The sequence below is a fragment of the Emys orbicularis genome, chromosome 14, assembly GCF_028017835.1.
Source record: "Emys orbicularis isolate rEmyOrb1 chromosome 14, rEmyOrb1.hap1, whole genome shotgun sequence".
NCBI lineage: Eukaryota > Metazoa > Chordata > Testudines > Emydidae > Emys > Emys orbicularis.
The window spans coordinates 29700061-29719009 of NC_088696.1; the positions used below are offsets into that span (position 1 = coordinate 29700061).

The window sequence follows — 18949 nt, forward strand, 5'->3', positions numbered from 1 at the left end:
GAAATATTGAAAGCTGAATTCATTATTAATAACTCACACCATATAGTAAATCTTCTCACAACTATAACTGCAACTTTTTAGGAATCTATATTCCATTTTGCTGGGTTCTGTCCTGAGCGCAGTAGCCATGGACTCCTCTAACATGCTCACTCTTTTCAGATTAGAATTCTGCTCAGGCTTGACACTTGCTGTTTTTAATTTTCATTTTATCATAAGCAGTTTTAGATTGTTGCCAGTGGTAATTTGCAATTTTTATCAAGACCTCTTCATTATAGTTTCTGACAGGACAGATGCTGTAATTAATCATGCAAGACAACTGGGGATAGTGGTCACAGTGCACTCGTAGTGCAGCTATTACGGGGAAAGAAATCAGAGAAAGAAAAAAAAAAAGTTCTTTTCCTTCTCCAGAATAAGAATGTATAAAAAGCACCAGCATCTTGACACTACTGTAGAAGAAGATTCCAAACCTGCCATGTGACATGCTTATATTTTTTACCCCTATATATCACTCAGTGCTCATATGCTAAAATATGCAAATAAGACAAATAGAGATGAGCCTGAATCACAAAGTTCAGGGGTTTTATATCCAGGGTTTTGAATCAGCCTGTTACAGAACTATGGGTCTGTGGCAACGAAGTTCAGGGTTTTTTTAAATCCAGAATTTTGACTGAGACCATTTTGAAATACTACTAGTCTGCCAGATTCTGCTACCTCGTCTCCTCTAGTAGTGCCTTTGATATTATGCAACATCTGTGTATTGTGAATGTTGTATAATCCCACCCTCTATACCCTGCCTGTGCAGTTAGTCTCAGAAACTGTAAACAAGTCATATGCTGTTCTTCACATGTTTTAACGAGGGCACTTGTACATATACCAGAACTGATCGTATACAGTACCGGCAAACTGCACAGTACCTAGTTACACAGGGTGCTTGAGAAAATAAAAATCTGAAGGGAGAATAAGTAAGTTTTTAAAGACGGTACTATTAAAAGTGAACACTTTCTTCTGGTTGTTGCATCAAACACTTCCAGTCCACTGGTTTTACTGAAATGTGTTTATTCTATAGCAAGATAAAAGCATTTATTTTAGATAAGCAAAATACAAACAACTTAATTGCTGCTATCATAACTCATAAAAAAGTATAAAACAGCTTAAAAACACAATAAGCAATGTAGCAATTAATAGTTCATGTTACCAGTGTTTACATTAAAGCCTCATTTATGAAAACTTTACAACACATGATATGAAAAACTTACAACTTTTAAAGAAAATATTTACATTGATTATTCAGATGTGGAGCTTCTTTTAAATATTCTACTGGTATTACAGCATATTAAATCCTCTTGCATTTTTTAATCTCAGTTTTTGTAATAACAGTTTTATTTAAGTGCATTTCCCTTTTAAAAATACAGTGTATTAAATCTGAAACTCATCACTTAAACACAGAATATAATATTCACATTTGTTTTGTAACTGGAATTAACATAATAGGGTAACAGTGTCGATATATATTTTGTTACAAAGTATGGTACGTTTATTTGGAGAAATCAAAGTGAAAGGACGGGTCAACCATTTAAGTTTAGTCGCTTGCATTTGTTTTTCTGAAGACGTGTAGGAAAGAAAAAAATAAGAGCTTTGGCAAAAATCTGATTTACATTATTTTCATGACAAAAAATGCCATCAACTACTCATGTCATACAAGTATGATTGTATGAAATCCAATCATCATTTTACAGGTAGTTACAACTGTGCTTTTAAGGGTTTCATGAGTTTAAACTGCCTTGAAGTGCATTACTCACTTTTAGAGAAAGAAAGGTTACATTATATAAACTCCGAAAGGCCATTTTGCAGTCATAACATCCAAGTATTTATTAGGCCATTTGATTCACATATTGTAGGTAAAGCTTAAATAAATTAAAAAGGCCATCACATGAAAAGGAGCACAGCTTTTTTTTTTTTTTTTTTAATTTTTTTTTTTTTTAACGAAATGATTTATAGTCAGCTAAAAGATGATACACAGCTACATTGTAGTTCTTTATTGCCTATCTAATAGACACTTTAGAGGATCGTTTGATCTGTTATGCATCTCTGCATAACTACCATCAACAATTTACAGTTTTCAGCCAAATATGGTTTACCCCACCCCCTTGATAAATGCAAAACAATGTTGCAAGAACATTTATCTTCAGAAAATACTAACCTGCGATAATACTTGAGTCTGTGTTTGGGACTGTATTTGTGACTGGTGCTGCTGAGATGCTGGCTGAGGGCTCCCAATGGCAGGGATGGGTGAGGTCATCTGTGAGGCTACAGGGGAATGCTGCTGAGGAGAAGGCTGGGACTGGTGTTGCATGTGTTGCATTTGCTGCTGCTGCATTTGCTGAAGCTGTATCTGTTGCAGCTGCTGTTGCATTTGCTGCTGATTAATTTGCTGGTGAAGATGCTGCTGCTGCTGCAAATGTTGCTGCATGTGGTGCTGAAAATGCTGCTGTTGCATTTGTTGTTGGATTTGCTGATGCATTTGATGCTGATGTAGTTGCTGCTGCTGCATTTGCTGCATCTGTTGCTGCTGTAGTTGTTGCATCTGATGCTGCTGGGTTTGCATTGAAGGGCTTACTTGCGACGAAGATGGTGTTGCGACCATATTTGTTCCCATAGAGCTTATCAATGGGGCTGCAATGTTTGCTGGCATGTTTGGTGCAATGGTAACAGAAGCTACAATCTGATTCATTGGCAGTCTCATGGTTAAAGGTTTTGGAGCGATTGCCCTGGGAAGGGACTGTTGGAGAGTCTGAGGAGATGCAGACACTGTTGCATGTTGAGAAAGAGGAGTATTCAGCAGAAGGGAGGATGACAAATTAGTGGACGCCAACGTTTGCTGAACAGACCGTATTGTCTGGGCTTCAGCTGATTCTGCAGCCGCCTGTGTTTAAAAGAGAAATTCAAGAGCTGATATTGGTACAGAGAAGGGCATTATTATCAGGCTCACAAATTATATGAAGTCCCTTTCTGCCCTCATATACTGTTAATGGAAACAGCTTAACATGAAGTAGAAAAGATAATTCATCCTAAGCAGTCTGACAGTTGTTATAGTGGTTCATGTAGCAGATATGAGTCACAACACTTCTTAGAGTTTGCACAATACAGCCAATTTCCTTTATTGAACAGCAGTTTCAATAGATCTATTGTCTCATTTCTTATTTCTTCCTTTTTAAATTAAATCTGTACAAGATAGAGAGGCCGGCAGGAATCCTGGCTAAGAGTTACCCAGATCAATTTAAGGGACCTCACATTTTTACAGGGACAAAAAGGGGTGCTGTTGATGTGGAGAGAAAATCCAGAAGCTGCCAAGGAAAGAGAGGGTTTTTTTTTCTGGAAAATATCAATTAGCAGGGAGAAGAGACCATTAGGGCTCAGATTCATTGATTCATTCCATTCTGCATTAATACACCGCTCTAGCTGGTACCACAAGCAACTAAAGTTCTGATTCTGACAGGAAGCTAAATTCTGCTCTCCCTGAACCCTTGCAATCCTGCTAAAGTCAATGGGATTGCATGGGGGAAGACCTGAATTTAGCCCAGCGGCTTTAAGATAAATACCCACAGGGACATCATGGCACAATACGTTGCATACTTGCATATTTGTTTTCTACAAAACTTTCCTGTGACAGATGTGAATGGAATTACATGATGAGACAGCACTGAAGGCAAAACCTCGTTAACTGACTTGTAGAGTATGGCTCTCAACAATTTATTGTCATTAGTGTACCAAGTTGGAGTTCTTTACAGATGATTAAAGTCTAAAGGGATTTCAATGAGAGTTAGGCACCTAAGCATTTTTGAAAATCCCAGTAAGTGCCTATCTGCATCTTTAGGCACCTAAATATATTTAACAATCCAGGCCTGTTATGCTGACCAATATTGTCTCATTGTTTCTGTGTACTCCCCTGTCTGTCTATATCCATCTGTTCTCTTGTCTTGTATGTAGATTATAAGCCCCTTAGGATAGGGACCATCTTTTTGTTCTGTGTTTGTAAAGTACCTAGTACAATGGTATTCTGGTGCATGACTAGGGCTCCTAGCCACTACAGTAATACAAATAAATAATAAATAATAATTTTGGTGCTTTTGAAAAGAGGATTAGGGTAACATTTTCAAAAGTGTCCAAGTGACTTAGTGGCCTCATTTTACAAACCCTTGAGATAATAAAGAGCCATATCCTGCAGACTCATAGACTCATAGACTCATAGACTTTAAGGTCAGAAGGGACCAATATGGTCATCTAGTCTGACCTCCCGCATGATGCAGGCCACAAAAGCTGACTCACCCACAACAGAATCTTCCAGCCTGCGACCCCTGCCCTATGCTGCGGAGGAAGGCGAAAAACCTCCAGGGCCTCTGCCAATCTACCCTGGAGGAAAATTCCTTCCCGACCCCAAATATGGCGATCAGCAGAACCCCGAGCATACAGGCAAGATTCTACAGCCGGACCCTCATTTTACCCGCGATGGCCCGTTAATGCCTGTTTGACTAAAATCACATTATCCCATCAAACCATTCCCTCCATAAACTTATCAAGCCTAATCTTGAAGCCAGAGAGGTCCTTCGCCCCCACCGTTTCCCTCGGAAGGCTGTTCCAAAATTTTACCCCTCTGACGGTCAGAAACCTTCGTCTAATTTCAAGCCTAAACTTCCCCACGGCCAGTTTATATCCATTCGTTCTCGTATCCACATTACTACTAAGCTGAAATAATTCCTCTCCCTCCTTGGTATTAATCCCTTTGATATATTTAAAGAGAGCAATCATATCCCCCCTCAGCCTTCTTTTGGTTAGGCTAAACAAACCGAGCTCCTCGAGTCTCCTTTCATAGGAAAGGTTTTCCATTCCTCGGATCATCCTAGTGGCCCTTCTCTGTACCCGTTCCAGTTTGAGTTCATCCTTTTTAAACATAGGAGACCAGAACTGCACACAGTACTCCAAATGAGGTCTCACCAGCGCCTTGTATAACGGAAGCAGCACCTCCCTGTCCCTACTAGAAATACCTCGCCTAACGCATCCCAAGATCGCATTAGCTTTTTTCACAGCCACGTCACATTGCCGACTCATAGTCATCCTGCGATCAACCAGGACTCCGAGGTCCTTCTCCTCTTCCGTCACTTCCAACCTATGCGTCCCTAACTTATAACTAAAATTCTTGTTAGTCATCCCTAAATGCATCACCTTACACTTCCCATTATTAAATCTCATCCTATTATTGTTACTCCAATTTACAAGGTCATCCAAGTCTCCCTGCAAAATATCCCGATCCTTCTCCGAATTGGCAATACCTCCCAACTTTGTGTCATCCGCAAACTTTATCAGCCCACTCCTACATTCGGTTCCGAGGTCAGTAACGAATAGATTAAATAAAATCGGACCTAAAACCGAACCTTGAGGAACCCCACTGGTGACCTCTCTCCAACCCGACAGTTCCCCTTTCAGTACTACCCGCTGCAGTCTCCCCTTTAACCAGTTCTTTATCCACCTCTGGATTTTCATATCGATCCCCATCTTTTCTAATTTAACCAGTAATTCCTCGTGCGGCACAGTATCAAACGCTTTACTAAAATCTAGGTAAATTAGATCCACCGCATTTCCTTTATCTAGAAGGTCTGTTACTTTCTCAAAAAAGGAGATCAAGTTGGTTTGGCACGATCTTCCTTTCGTAAACCCATGTTGTAATTTGTCCCAATTGCCATTCACCTCAAGGTCCTTAACTACTTTTTCCTTCAAAATTTTTTCCAAGACCTTGCATACTACAGAAGTTAAACTAACAGGCCTGTAGTTACCCAGGTCACTTTTTATCCCCTTCTTGAAAATAGGAACCACATTAGCTATTTTCAATATAACTTCAGATATAGCTCAAAGTTTTCCACTACTGGTGTTGTTTTGATATTTGTAATCTGAATTATATGAAATGCTCAACACTTTCTCTTCTGCTATTCATATAAGTGATCTTGAAAGCTGGTTTTCATCATTTTCTTGTACTGTTTCCTTATGTTTTATTGTTGGAGTTAGGGATTCTGGCTACTTCTTACATAAGAATGCTATAGGCTGACTTTCCTCATACACCTCTACCTCGATATAATGCTGTCCTCGGGAGCCAAAAAATCTTACCGCGTTACAGGTGAAACTGCGTTATATTGAACTTGCTTTGATCCGCCGGAGTGCGCAGCCCCCTCCCCCCCCCGAGCACTGCTTTACCGCGTTATATCAGAATTCGTGTTATATCGGGTCGCATTATATCAGGGTAGAGTTGTATTGCAAGTTGGGTTTTATAATTGTATTTCTTCTAAAGTACTCAGTATGGATCCTGGTTGTCCATTTGCAGGTACTTTCTAAATTCATAGCCACAGTGTATTTCTGTCCTTCAACAGCAAGAAATACACAGGCTTCATCACAGCTCATCTTCCACCTTGCCCCATATCCAATATATTCTGTGTCTTCTTAAAAAGTGGGTACTTGGAAAATTCTGCAAATAGCTTGTAAATCTGAGTATTTAAAAGTCAATACATTTCTAATGACCAAATTCTACATTTACAAACTGTTGCTCACCATAGCGACATGTATTATTTTACTTCTAAAAATAACCCAGAGACAAGGTGTGTTTGCATAGTTATTGTCCGATATTTATTACTGTGATTTTAGGACTATGAAAAATGTTTGTGCAAAAATTAAGCACAGAATGTCATTTGAGCTGTTATACAAAATGTTTCAGGGCTATATTAAAGGAACTCTGGGATTCTAGATTTATTTTTAATCACATGACAAAATTCACATTTAAATAACCATTGCCAAACTCTACCTTATGTTTGATTGAAGTCACCATCAGGCTTACCTTAGAAACAAGACTAGCTCTATAGGCAGCAAGTGCCTTTAGGTATTCTTTTTTGGCGGCTTCCGTTTTCCTTTTATATACCTGTTAAAGACACCACAATTAACACCAACTTCAGCTTATACATTTTTCACCATAAAACACCACTTGCCCGAATGGGGTCATGCTTGTATACATGCAAGGAAATTAAAGATATAGTCCTGCTTTTCAGTCTATACCCCCCCCACACACACACACACGCAGTTATGTGATTTTTCTTCTCTTAAAATGTTGACAACTAGCCTTACACTGAAAATCATATTACCTTACACTGTACACTATCTACTCCTGTAGATGAACATCAGTTTTCAGCTTACTGCCTACCTATGTTTGGATTTTAACCATGGTACCCTAATGTTTTCCTTTGGTAATCCTTGTTATCACTAATCATATTATTGTTCTATGGCTGCTACAAATTGCTATAGTGAATGGTCTTAGCTAGTGGTCAGTACTATTAAGTATGACATTTCTTTCAGCAAGATGTTTACTTCTCCATGACGTGATTTCCAGGCTTGTCTCACCTCTATAGGAGCTAATGCTGTACTAAGACCAGTTATCAGGGAGATATGGCAGGAGTGCAATTTCAAGTGCTGGTAGAAGAGAAGAAGATGAAATTAAGTCTACAAAACTAGTGAAAATCTCCAGGGAGTGAAGATTTTTTTTTAGGCAGGATGGATGAAGATGTAGAAAAACATCACACTCTATTAAGGGTCGGATTTTGAAAAGTGTGCAAAGTTGACCTAACTCAATTCCCACTGACTTTAATGGAAACAGAGTTAAGCCAAAGCTGAGCCATCTGTATTTTTGTGTATCTCATTTTCAATATATGGAAAAAATTCACCTTTAAACTGCTAACATTTAGCGGGCTGAAAATCTTCCAAAGAAATCATACACTGTATGTCCAAAACAAGAACCGTTCATAGCTTGCCACAAAACTGTTTTCCAAATTAGGGAGCTTAAGGGGTGATTGGAGATCTCAGAATTGAGAGACAAAATATACTTTAGGATTGGGGATTTTAACTTCACTAACCATTGAAAACTAGAGCAGTCACCATTAAACCAAAACCAAGTGAATCAGCCACTTTACATGGTAGCAGGTGCTTTGTAACAAGAGGCCAATAAGTATGCCTCTCCCTTCTTCACATTGTTCTGCTTATCACTAAGGGGTCTATTCTTCTATCAACATGCAAACATAACTTCCATTAACAATAATGGGGGTTGCGCAGAAGTATCAACAGGAGAACAGACCTATTATTTTCTCAGTTCATGCGTAGGAGTTATGTGGATATGGAGAGGAACACAACCCCTAAGAAAGAAGCGCTAATCTCTGAAAACTCATTCTACTGTACTAAGTTTTAAAATGAGCTATGAATAACATTTCAAACACTAGGCTGATATAATGAGGCACACAGGGTTGGCTTCAAAGGTTTGAAACCAACAATCTTTGTAACAAAGGTTCGTAAAGAAGACCAAAGGAAATGGCAAATGTGTTGCACCTTCCCTCCTTCTAGTCTAAATTTTGAGTAAAGTAAAAAGAAAAAAAGCTTGACAATATATTATTTAAATTATATATAACAGGGTACTGAGATGCCATCACCCAAACTTTCTCCAAACTGACCTGTAAAGACTAGACTTGATGGCAACGGTTATCTACATGAATTGATAGGACACCAAAGTTCGATACCACCATCAGACTCCTATAACATGCTGTTTTGCGGTCAGCTCCTCAGGAAATGTAAATCAGCATAGCTCAGTGGAGCAACATTGATATACACTAGCTGACAATCCAGCTCCTGCTATTTACTTAGCAGGATTGTCATTTTACTTCTCCTAATATACTATTGCATAACTGCAGTCTATTCTTTATTACCTGTTTTTGTTCTTCTCCTAAACTGTCCCACATAGATGCTACTATTTTTGAAACCTCTCCAAATGTAGCATTGGGGTTCTGCCCTTTAATTGCAGCCTGTGTGTCCCTGAAGAATAGAGCATATGCTGACACTGGCTTTTGTGGTTCATTGGGATCTTTCTTTTTCTTCTTCTTTGGAGTCTTGGGCTTCTTGCCAGAATCTGGAGCAGCTCTTTTTTCTCCAGTAGCCTAAGAAACAACAACAAAAATCATTGCCTACCCGGTATATTCACTTGAAATATAGTTAGGAAAATATATGTGTGTATGAAAAATCCTCAGAAGTTCTATTAAACAACAAATGAATAAGATTAATGGACAGGTAATGTTTTAGAATCCTGTTGTGCAACCCTTACTCCTGCTAAGTAGAATTAACTCAGGCGTTTAATCCCATTGGCCTTAATGGAACTAAATGTGTGTGTAATAACTATTCAACATGACTAAGGGTTGCAGACTCAATCCCTTAAGTTTTGGATGGGAAGAGCATGTCCTGGATATAATTTCTATAAAAATTAATACAGGATACATTACATATTTTGTGCATTCTCCATGAAAGAATAGATTTCAGCAACAGAAACTCAAAAATAAGAAGCTTAGGGGCACCTCCTAGTCCCTTGGCTAAGCCTGTTAACTCCCACTTGGGCCAGGGGTTACGAATACTTTCCTCTGGCTACAGAGCAATAGTGGAGTCATTCTTCAGTTGCTACAGAGCTAGAGTGAACACACACTGCTATCACTCTCCAACTCCACCACTTCCTGTGGGTTGATGGGTGGAGAAGCAGTGAACTGATGGATCCATGTAGTCATCATTTCCCTGCCAAGGATCCTCCCTGAGGCTGGCACACAGGAGACCCTCCCGAGGACCCCTCCAAGAGTCACAGAGGGGGCTTCTTACAACATATATGTGCTCCTTGCATTCTACCCCATTCTGTTGTTCTAGGGATACTCTGTGGCAGCAGAGGGATATGGTGAAGAAAGGACTTTCTCCATAATAGTCCTGTGGCACCTTATAGACTAACAGACGTATTGGAACATAAGCTTTCGTGGGTGAATACCCACTTCGTCAGACGCAGTGGGTATTCACCCACGAAAGCTTATGCTCCAATACATCTGTTAGTCTAGAAGGTGCCACAGGATTCTTTGTCGCTCTTTACAGATCCAGACTAACATGGCTACCCCTCTGATACTTTTCTCCATAATATTGCTTTGGTATATGACAACCCTATCCTGCAGAGCTTTCACATGCACAGTTCCCATTGGTTTCATCAGGAGATCTGCATGGGTAGTACATGCAACCCTAACCCTTAAATAAATTCTCATTGCTCAAATATTTGTATTAATTTCAGTTGATCTGACCAGAATAATTCCTTTGCTAACAGGTCTATTTAAATCTCAGTGGAAATGAACTCCAGGCATACTAAAACTTTCATAAAAAGGGAAAGGTCAACCTTTATTTCTAGCAAAATGCATGTATATTTTAATATACGACACTAAAGAATGTTAAAATGTCAAAACAGTTATAAGATAGCGTAAACTGACTGATCACGTCTATAAAATCTGAAATTTGTCATAAAGAAATAGGCCTATACATACATATATACATACATACATACATGCCTAAGATATCCTCCTAAAATCACTAAAGAGTTATACACCTCTACCCCGATATAACGCTGTCCTCGGGAGCCAAAAAATCTTACCGCATTATATTGAACTTGCTTTGATCCGCCGGAGTGCGCAGCCCCGCCCCCCCGGAGCGCTGCTTTACCGTGTTATATCCGAATTCCTGTTATATCGGGTTGCGTTATATCGGGGTAGAGGTGTATTATGTACACTTCATAAGCAAATATAATTTTGCTAAGTAAAGAGGTCACCCAGATCTTATGAATATTGCCACAATCATATAGTCCACTACTGAAATATTTGTATATTTTACCTGGCCACATTGCAGTGACGTCAGCAGTTCTACTGCTACGTATTCAAAACTATATTATATCTAGTCTATATATATATATATATATATATATATAAAACACATACTATAACTTACTCTGTTTGATTCATCTGCATCCTCTTCATTTATAGAGCTGGAAGGGGAAGGAGTTGCTGATTTACTTGCAGGAGGTGAAGGAGAAGTATGTGGCAAGCTAGTGCCTCCTAAATTTAGTCCCAACTGTGCACTTAGCTGAGACTGGTTAATGGTGGTTAACTGACTAGGAGGCATAATTCCTGAACGAGCAGCATCCGTCATATGAACAATCGATCTCATAATCAAAGAATGATCCTGGCGATACCGTGAAACTTGTGAGTGGCTAGGATCCTAAAAAGCATGGAAAAAGCAAATATTTAGCAGCGACCATAAAATAATGTTATGGATCATTTTAACAGTCTTATTTAGTTGACACGGTCAACTTGAAATCTAGTCAGTTTAAAAAATGAGCTAAAAGCAGCTTCAGGTGTAACACCTTCCCCAGAGTCCCCCTCCCCATTTTTGTGGCATTACAATCATATTTCCCTATTCTTTAAAATGTTTTCCACCTGTTGTTGCTGTGCAGATTGCCAACACAAACAACAAGGGGAAAAGACTGACTGACTGTGCAGGGGAAACATTGAAACTGACTAGACACAAATTGCTGCTATCCAGGCACCAAGTAAACAAAATGGGGAAAAAAATAAACATTTTCCTCTACTGAATGGCAACTCAATTATTACATAGCTCTTATTTGTAACCAGCATAGATAAAGAAATAATTCAGACTGAAGTGGAATCTAAGTTATTTTAAGCAAAGAACCTGCAGAGTCTGGAACTCAGACATTGCAGCATGCTAGTGCAGAGTTCAAATAATTCAAATCACTGCTAAAAAAAAACACATTCTGCAGGTAGCCTACAAAAAAGTAAATATACACAAATAAAAATAAAAACCAAATAACTAAGTACGCATGGAACTAACAAACTACGTCCTAATCATCAGTCTTATTTTTCTTGCATATTGTGTCTCTGACTCCCGCAGTTTGTGGTTTTTTTGGTCTTTACAGATCATAAACTCTTGAGGGCCAGGACTGCTTTCTTATAAATCTGTACAGTACCTAGCCTGTTTATAAATAATAACAGAGATCCAGAATGTAAAATGGACTTGAATCTGTCTATGCAGAAGTAGGTTTTATTATTTGTAAGTATATAAAGATCAATATTCCATAAAAGAACATTTAAAAATGAAAGAAAAAAATGGTCATTTCTAGACCACACTTAGTAAATGGAGAGAATAAAAATCTCACAAATTGATTCAGAAATCTGCCTAATCTATATTGTTCAAACAGAGGGAAATGCAAGAAGTAAATTAGATTCTGAACATTCTTTCAGTGCTAATAATCTACATCATAATTAGCTGCACATGAAGGAATACTTAAAGAAATACAGTAGAAGCTCAGCAAACTGCAGATTCGTGAAGTGCTCAATTTACAGTCCATCTCCAACTTCCCTGCTGGGTGCTGAGCTTACTTGAAAAACTGGCCAGAAGCATCTCAGTAGGACCTGATAAGTGCTGAACTTATTTGACAATCTGGAGCTTATTTAAGTGCCTAAATAAGGCTGAACTCTTTCAGAATTGTCCCCACAGAGTCTGACTAGAGCTGGTCAGGAATTTTCAACAAAGCATTTTTTCTTTTCTTTTTTTAAAGTCAATTCACCAAAACCAGTAGTGTTTATGAAACAGGTTTATATTCAACAAACCTCCTGACTCAAAAAAAAAAAAAAAAAATGTGCCAAAAAGTTTCAGAAATGGTCAAAACATTTTATGTCAACTTCTTTTAAATTAAAAATTCAATTTTTTTTCAATTTGAAACAACTTTCATTTAGAAATTTAAGATAGACTTAGAAAAGTTCACAATCAAAACAAAATATTTAAAAGTTATCAAAATGAAACATTTCAATGGACCTGAACCAAAAATATTTTTGGTGCACAATTTTTTTATTTTTATTTTTAGATTTTGATATTTTGTTCCATTTCAAGTCAGGAAAAAATTTCAATGTCTCAAAAATATTCATATTATGGGGAAACCATTTCCTGAAAGCTCCAAGGTGTGAAAATCTGGCCCTAAGTGCTGCAGGGGTTGGTAGTGGAAGGTGATGTTCATTCAACTTTCCATCCCCTCATCTGTTGGAAACAATTGTTGTAGAAAAATTGCTGGGCCTAAACTTTGGTTGGATCAGGTAGGCCTGTATTTTGGCTTGGGCCAATTGTGGTCAATTTTCCACAACACAAGATTGCCCAGCCTCTCTCACTTCCCTTAGAGCACCAAATAAGTGCCTCTTCTACATTAACACTGAATCTAGGGTTCTCTTGTTTTTGTGCTGATACCCACTGTGGAAGCCTCCTTCAATTTGCAGAATGGTCCAGCACACAGCTATGGGATCATGGATGTTTCCAGTGCCAGAGCACACCAAGTTGTGGGAGAGCAAGGCTATCTGTCACACAAAACACCCAACCATACCTAGTAGAAGTACTTCACTGGGGTCCAACACAGATGCACTAATTCTAGCCTCCAAATTCAAGGTACAGATCCTACATGCTGGGATCTCAGAACCCGCCAAGAGCGCCCCCAAATTTCCCGTGGTCTACGAGCTGCTGCCAGCTGGGCTGCTCATCCCTGCTGGGCTTCATTTCTCTTCTTATTTCTCAAATGCTTTTATTATCTCCCACCTCCAAGAAAAGGAGCCTAGTTCCTTAGAGATGACTGTGTGTGCCAAAAAATGAAGCACTTGATATTGAAATGTTTAAACCATCAGACTGATTAGTTGAAATGCCTATTTGCTTCAGGGCACCTTTCTGTGAAATTTACTACCGCTAACTATAGGGTCACTCTGATTTAGAATTATATTGACAGTGGCATCTGGAAGTCATTCCAAGTCTTTTTTAAGGGATATCACTTTCTGTATATTAATTCAGTCCTTTTGCTTTACAGACACTGGTTTACTGCATTAAGAAAAAAAAATTGCTGTTAAAACAAAGGTGGAGATAATCAGAATTCGCTTTCTTTGTGGGTCATGCACAAAGCGGTTTCTAGGAAGTATTCTACCTCTAAAAGACTAGTTTTCCCTCGCTTCCTTGCTGTTACACAAAACCATCTTTCACAGTCTTTATACCAAAGCAGCAGAATACGAAGCCCTGGGTTACAAATGATTTACTCTAAGTTTTGTCATTTTGGTTGTCTCTCTGATTTTATTGAAACTAAATTCTCTTCACTTTGCATTGACTCAGAATTTAATTTTATATACAAGCCCGTGAATTGTTAACTGTTCCTTCTTTTGAGATGTTTGTGTGGGAGAGGGGGAGTTCTCTTTTTTCCTCTTTGTATTTTTTTATTATTCTCTTCCCTGTTTTGCCTCAATAAAAATTTAAGTAAAAACACAAACTGGAAAGTAAGTAACATTTCATAACTGGAAATGGCTAACTGGCATCAAATAGAAAGTCTGATATGAAAAAGAAAATATTTTAAATGTTAATTTCTGGTTCTTATATTCTGATTTGGTAAAAAATAGTTTCTATTGTAATGTGACACCATCAGGAATACATTTTCTGCATTTATATTCAAAGTTATATTCCTAATATATGTATTTAAATAGCATGATGAATGGAGTGTGAATGCAATTATTATTTTGTGGATATATGTCATTGTGAATTTCAGTAGAATACTGTACATAACTGTGCATGCAGAGGAGATTTCAGAAAAGGAAGTGGAAGAGCTTTTTGTATTTTTATAATGGTCTGATGTGATGGTATTAAGATATGGGATATACACAGTCCTAATTGTTTTGGTTTACAGCCTTGGTGAATCCCTTCTGAGCTTGTAAATCAACTTGAGGACACCATTATCATGTAAACTTCCACCAAGATACCTTAATTATTTATTTTTTTCTCAAATATTTTAAACATGGTGGTTTCCTTATCAGTAACACTTCTGATAGATTTCAGAGTGGTAGCCATATAGAGTCAACAGAATCAGTAACATTTCCTTCACTATCTAGAGAATTATGAGAAACTTTCACATATCAGGAGTATTCATGGAAAGAACATAATCAGTGTTTGGATTACGGTGTGTATGTGATATTTTAATTCCATTAGTACTTGAAACACTGACAAGTGAAACAGCAAAGCTCACATATTCAGAATACATCTTTCTGGAATAGTCAAAATAACAGATAATACTATGTGCCCATTTCTAGAGCCTTGCACAGATACAAAATTTGTATCTGCAGCCGAACCACAATCTGCAAAAATGATCCGCCGATGCGGATATCCACAGATTTGCAGGGCTCTACCAATTTCGTATTATGAATGTACATGGGGTTCGGTGTGGTTTTTTATTTGAACTGTGCACAAATTTCATAATGCATCTGATGAAGTGGGTATTCACCCACGAAAGCTTATGCTCCAATACATGTGTTAGTCTATAAGGTGCCACAGGACCCTTTGTTGCTTTTTACAGATCTAGACTAACACAGCTACCCCTCTGATACTTAACTTTCACAATGTAACTCAAAACTTAGATCAGGTTTGCCAAAACATTCATGAACCTTTTAAGATGAACTGAATCAAGTTTTGAGTGAACCTGGTCTGATTTATGGTTTTGAGTTGAAATTGGGCAATACTCCATGGTTCTAACCCAAAAATGAGACAAAACACAAGAGTCCAGTAGCACCAGGGCTAAATCAGGTTTGAATATCATAAGAATTCAGGTATCAGGGGGTAGCCATGTTAGTCTGTATCTACAAAAATAACAAGGAGTCTGGTGGCACCTTAAAGACTAACCGATTTATTTGGGCATAAGCTTTCGTGGGTAAAAACCTCACTTTTTCAGATGCACTGTCAGGAAGGACTGAGTCCAATAGACATTTTGTCTATATAAAGATACAGGACCAAGAACAAACTCTGAACTTTGTGGGCCATTTTTTAAAGGAAGGATATGGTAAATGTCCCCAGAAAAGTATGTATTCCAAATCCTACACTTATGTGTGCAAATTACTTTGTGGGTATACCAACTACCCCCTTGAAAGTTGACTAAAAACATTACGCATTCTATTGCCCTTCAGATTTGTCACTGTCAAGATAACATAAGCCGATGTAATCCAACTGATAAATTTACTTCAATATAAACAGCAAAACCGTCGGTTGTTCCTGTCTGTACATTACTCAGATTTTGTAAGTCAGCATCTCTCTAAAGAAAATCGTCCATGCTCTCTCTCCACAACTGCAGTATAGATAAAATAATCCATTAATCAAATTTTTATAAGATTTGAATTTGTCCGTCCATCAAAAAAAAAAAATCATACTAACAGGATGCTTTTATCTGTCATAGATTCAATCCTTGTTTTATGAAATACAACACAAAGTTTTGCTCAGTATTGCCACCATTCAAGAAGTATTCATGTTTTCAAATATACAGATTAGTAAAATACCAGCCCAACTGTGGTTGCCAGCATCTCCTGTTCCACAGCCATGAGCCACAGTCGCATGTCCCTGGAGAGAGGAAAGTTTAGCCTTGTCCCACAACAACGGGAAAGGATAAATGACCATCTCCATTCACAGGGAATTAAGCCTGCAAGATACATCTAGAAGTTCCTCTGGACAGATAAGACATACACAGGTTCCTCTACCTGAAAACACTTAGGCTGTTTTAAATCTTCTGGTCTAAGTGCACTACAAGTCTCTCAGGTCAAAAAGCCACTCTCCCTTCCACTCATACAGGCACAGTTCATCCCCTGGAGATCTCAGTAAGATCACATATCTCCCCATCATTACACGCCTGCAAGGGAGAAAGTTTTGGATATATCTCAGTTCCTTTCTAACACAAAGAGCAGACAAAGGAGCAACTGCTGAATCACCCCTAAATCTAGGTGAGTGTCCCTTTCTGTCGGCCTGATCTCACAGATCTCCATGTCACACCTCCTTATGGCACAGAATTTTTTTATATGCCTCCCTTCACAAACAAAACATGGGTTAGGAGGTGTGGCCAGCTCTCCCTACAGTCTGGGAGGGAATGTGTTTTAACTCCCTACTTCTAATCCTATGATCCATTCAGTTTTCTCTGATGTTTTTTTTGAGTCTGGCTCATGAACTGTCTTTCAGGCTTGGGCTACAGCATGGCTGTGGTGGTCCCTCTGGTAGCTCAGCTTCTCCATGTAGTCTTGTGTGTGCTGCACAACCTCTGCCAGCATAGACAGTCAATGTGGGTCCACCCAAGTCTGCAACTCTTAAGCATACGGCCTAAAACCAATCTATAATTTCTTCCACTGACTAATATTCAAGCTTGAGACACCAAGTCACCTCGTAGGTTAGTTGCTAGGTGAAGGAGTGCAGCCACAACTCTGAGGAAAAGAACTTCCCCCAGAAATGCTGCTGGTACTTCTCCTCAAAGTTCCTAACCCAGTCTAGGATGGCAGCCAGGGAAAATGAAGGTAGTCAGTGGCAGCGTTCTTACCAAAGGCCAGCAAAGAACTTGGAAAGGACTAAAATGGACAGCCCAGGACTACTCCCAGGCAACAGCAGTGTCCATCTGCTCAAAGGTGACCAGGCACGGTCATCATTCAGTCCCATCTTGAACAGAGAAAGGATGATGGCTATTGGTAGCCTGAATGGTGTGTCTGGAACATTTGGTCCTGGAATTGCTGCTGTTGGAATTGGGCTGCAGACTGGGCTTGCTACTATTCTTAGAACTATCTTGGTTGTTCTTGTTGGTCTGCTGCGGCTTATCATCTAAGCCCAAGTCTACACTAGTGGGGGGGGGGGCGGGTCGACCTAAGATACGCAACTTGAAGTCCGTGTATTTTAGGTCGACTTACCTGGCCGAGAGGACAGCAGCGAGTCGACCGCTGCTGCTCCCCCGTCGACTCCGCTTCCGCCTCTTGAGAGCTGGAGTTCCGGAGTCGACGGGGAGTGCGATCGGGGATCGATTTTATCATGTGTACACTAGACGCGATAAATCGACCTCCAATAGATCGATCACTACCCGCCGATCCGGCGGATAGTGAAGACCTGCCCTAAGTCAAGACTTCCTCCAATTTTCCTCTTTTATACCACTTTTGCAAAAAGATTTAAAAAAAAAAAATCACACCTTAAACCACATGTGATAGTTGCCTTTTCCAACTACATTTCAAAAGCAATCCATACATGGTGTAGATCCCACTTCTGTCTTGAAGCTTGGTATATTAACACAGAAATTAACAAGATAACAAATTCCGCTCACTCCTTCACTCCACAGAACTCATCCGAGGCTTGGCTACTCCTAGACTGCAGACTTTTCTATATATTCCTATTGTGCCTATCACAATATTGTCTCAGCCTGGTTGGCCTAAAGGCAGTCCTGCTATATTCATATTAAATAATTAATTTATCTTCTTCAGTACTCAACCACAACTTAGATCCTTCCTCTCTCTTTCTAGAAAGCCCCTCACATATCTGGAAGGGTAATAAGTCACCTGCACCAGTGACTCATCAAAACCCCTTAATATTTACTAGAAGCAACATCACCAGCTCACTGGATGGGTGTCTCAGGCAAATACTGCCAATCTGTATCATATTGCTGCTACTTAACTCATTCTAAGGTTTCTATGATATGGTAGGAGTCCATGTTGACTAATGGATCCTAAATGGGTATTCTCATTTCAATATACTCAGTTTCCATTTTGCTCTGAGTTGCATCATTTTGTATGATGCATTTGGTGTTTTTGTTTGTTTGTACTGTAACAAGTTCACTAGCACCTGGATTTGTTAAATTTGTATCAAGAGGAGAGGAAGGAGGAAACACGTCTTATAGCAAAGAGACTTTTGTCTACATTGAAACATACAAAATTAAAATGGCATTGAGGGCATAATAAACTAGAGTCTGAAAAGACCAGTTAGATGTTTTAGTCCATCACCAAGATAGGGAAGGATTGTATTTGCTTTAGTATTGTGTCAAACTGCAGTGGTTGTCTGCTGTAGCTGGGATTGTTACTGTAAATTGAGTGGGCTATATATACTGTTTATTTCCACCTCTAGAAATCCCAAAAGTTGTTCAACTGAGCAGAACTGAGTTGTCCATGGTGCTAAGCATCTTTTGAAAGGCGCTGAATACACACAACTCTCACTGACT

General features: G+C 38.9%; 1 protein-coding gene across 2 annotated transcripts in view; it reads right to left on the reverse strand.

Annotated features, from left to right (window-relative positions):
- Positions 1–2185: 2185 nt before the first annotated feature.
- The window catches only part of TOX3 (TOX high mobility group box family member 3), an 89682-nt gene continuing 72918 nt past the window's right edge, over positions 2186–18949 (reverse strand). For both annotated transcript variants that reach the window (XM_065416861.1, XM_065416860.1), the window contains exons 4-7: positions 10870–11139; positions 8784–9011; positions 6878–6958; positions 2186–2923 (exon numbers count right to left, since the gene is read on the reverse strand). In XM_065416861.1, the coding sequence (XP_065272933.1) occupies positions 2186–2923; positions 6878–6958; positions 8784–9011; positions 10870–11139 (1317 nt within the window). The remainder of the gene's footprint in view (positions 2924–6877; positions 6959–8783; positions 9012–10869; positions 11140–18949) is intronic.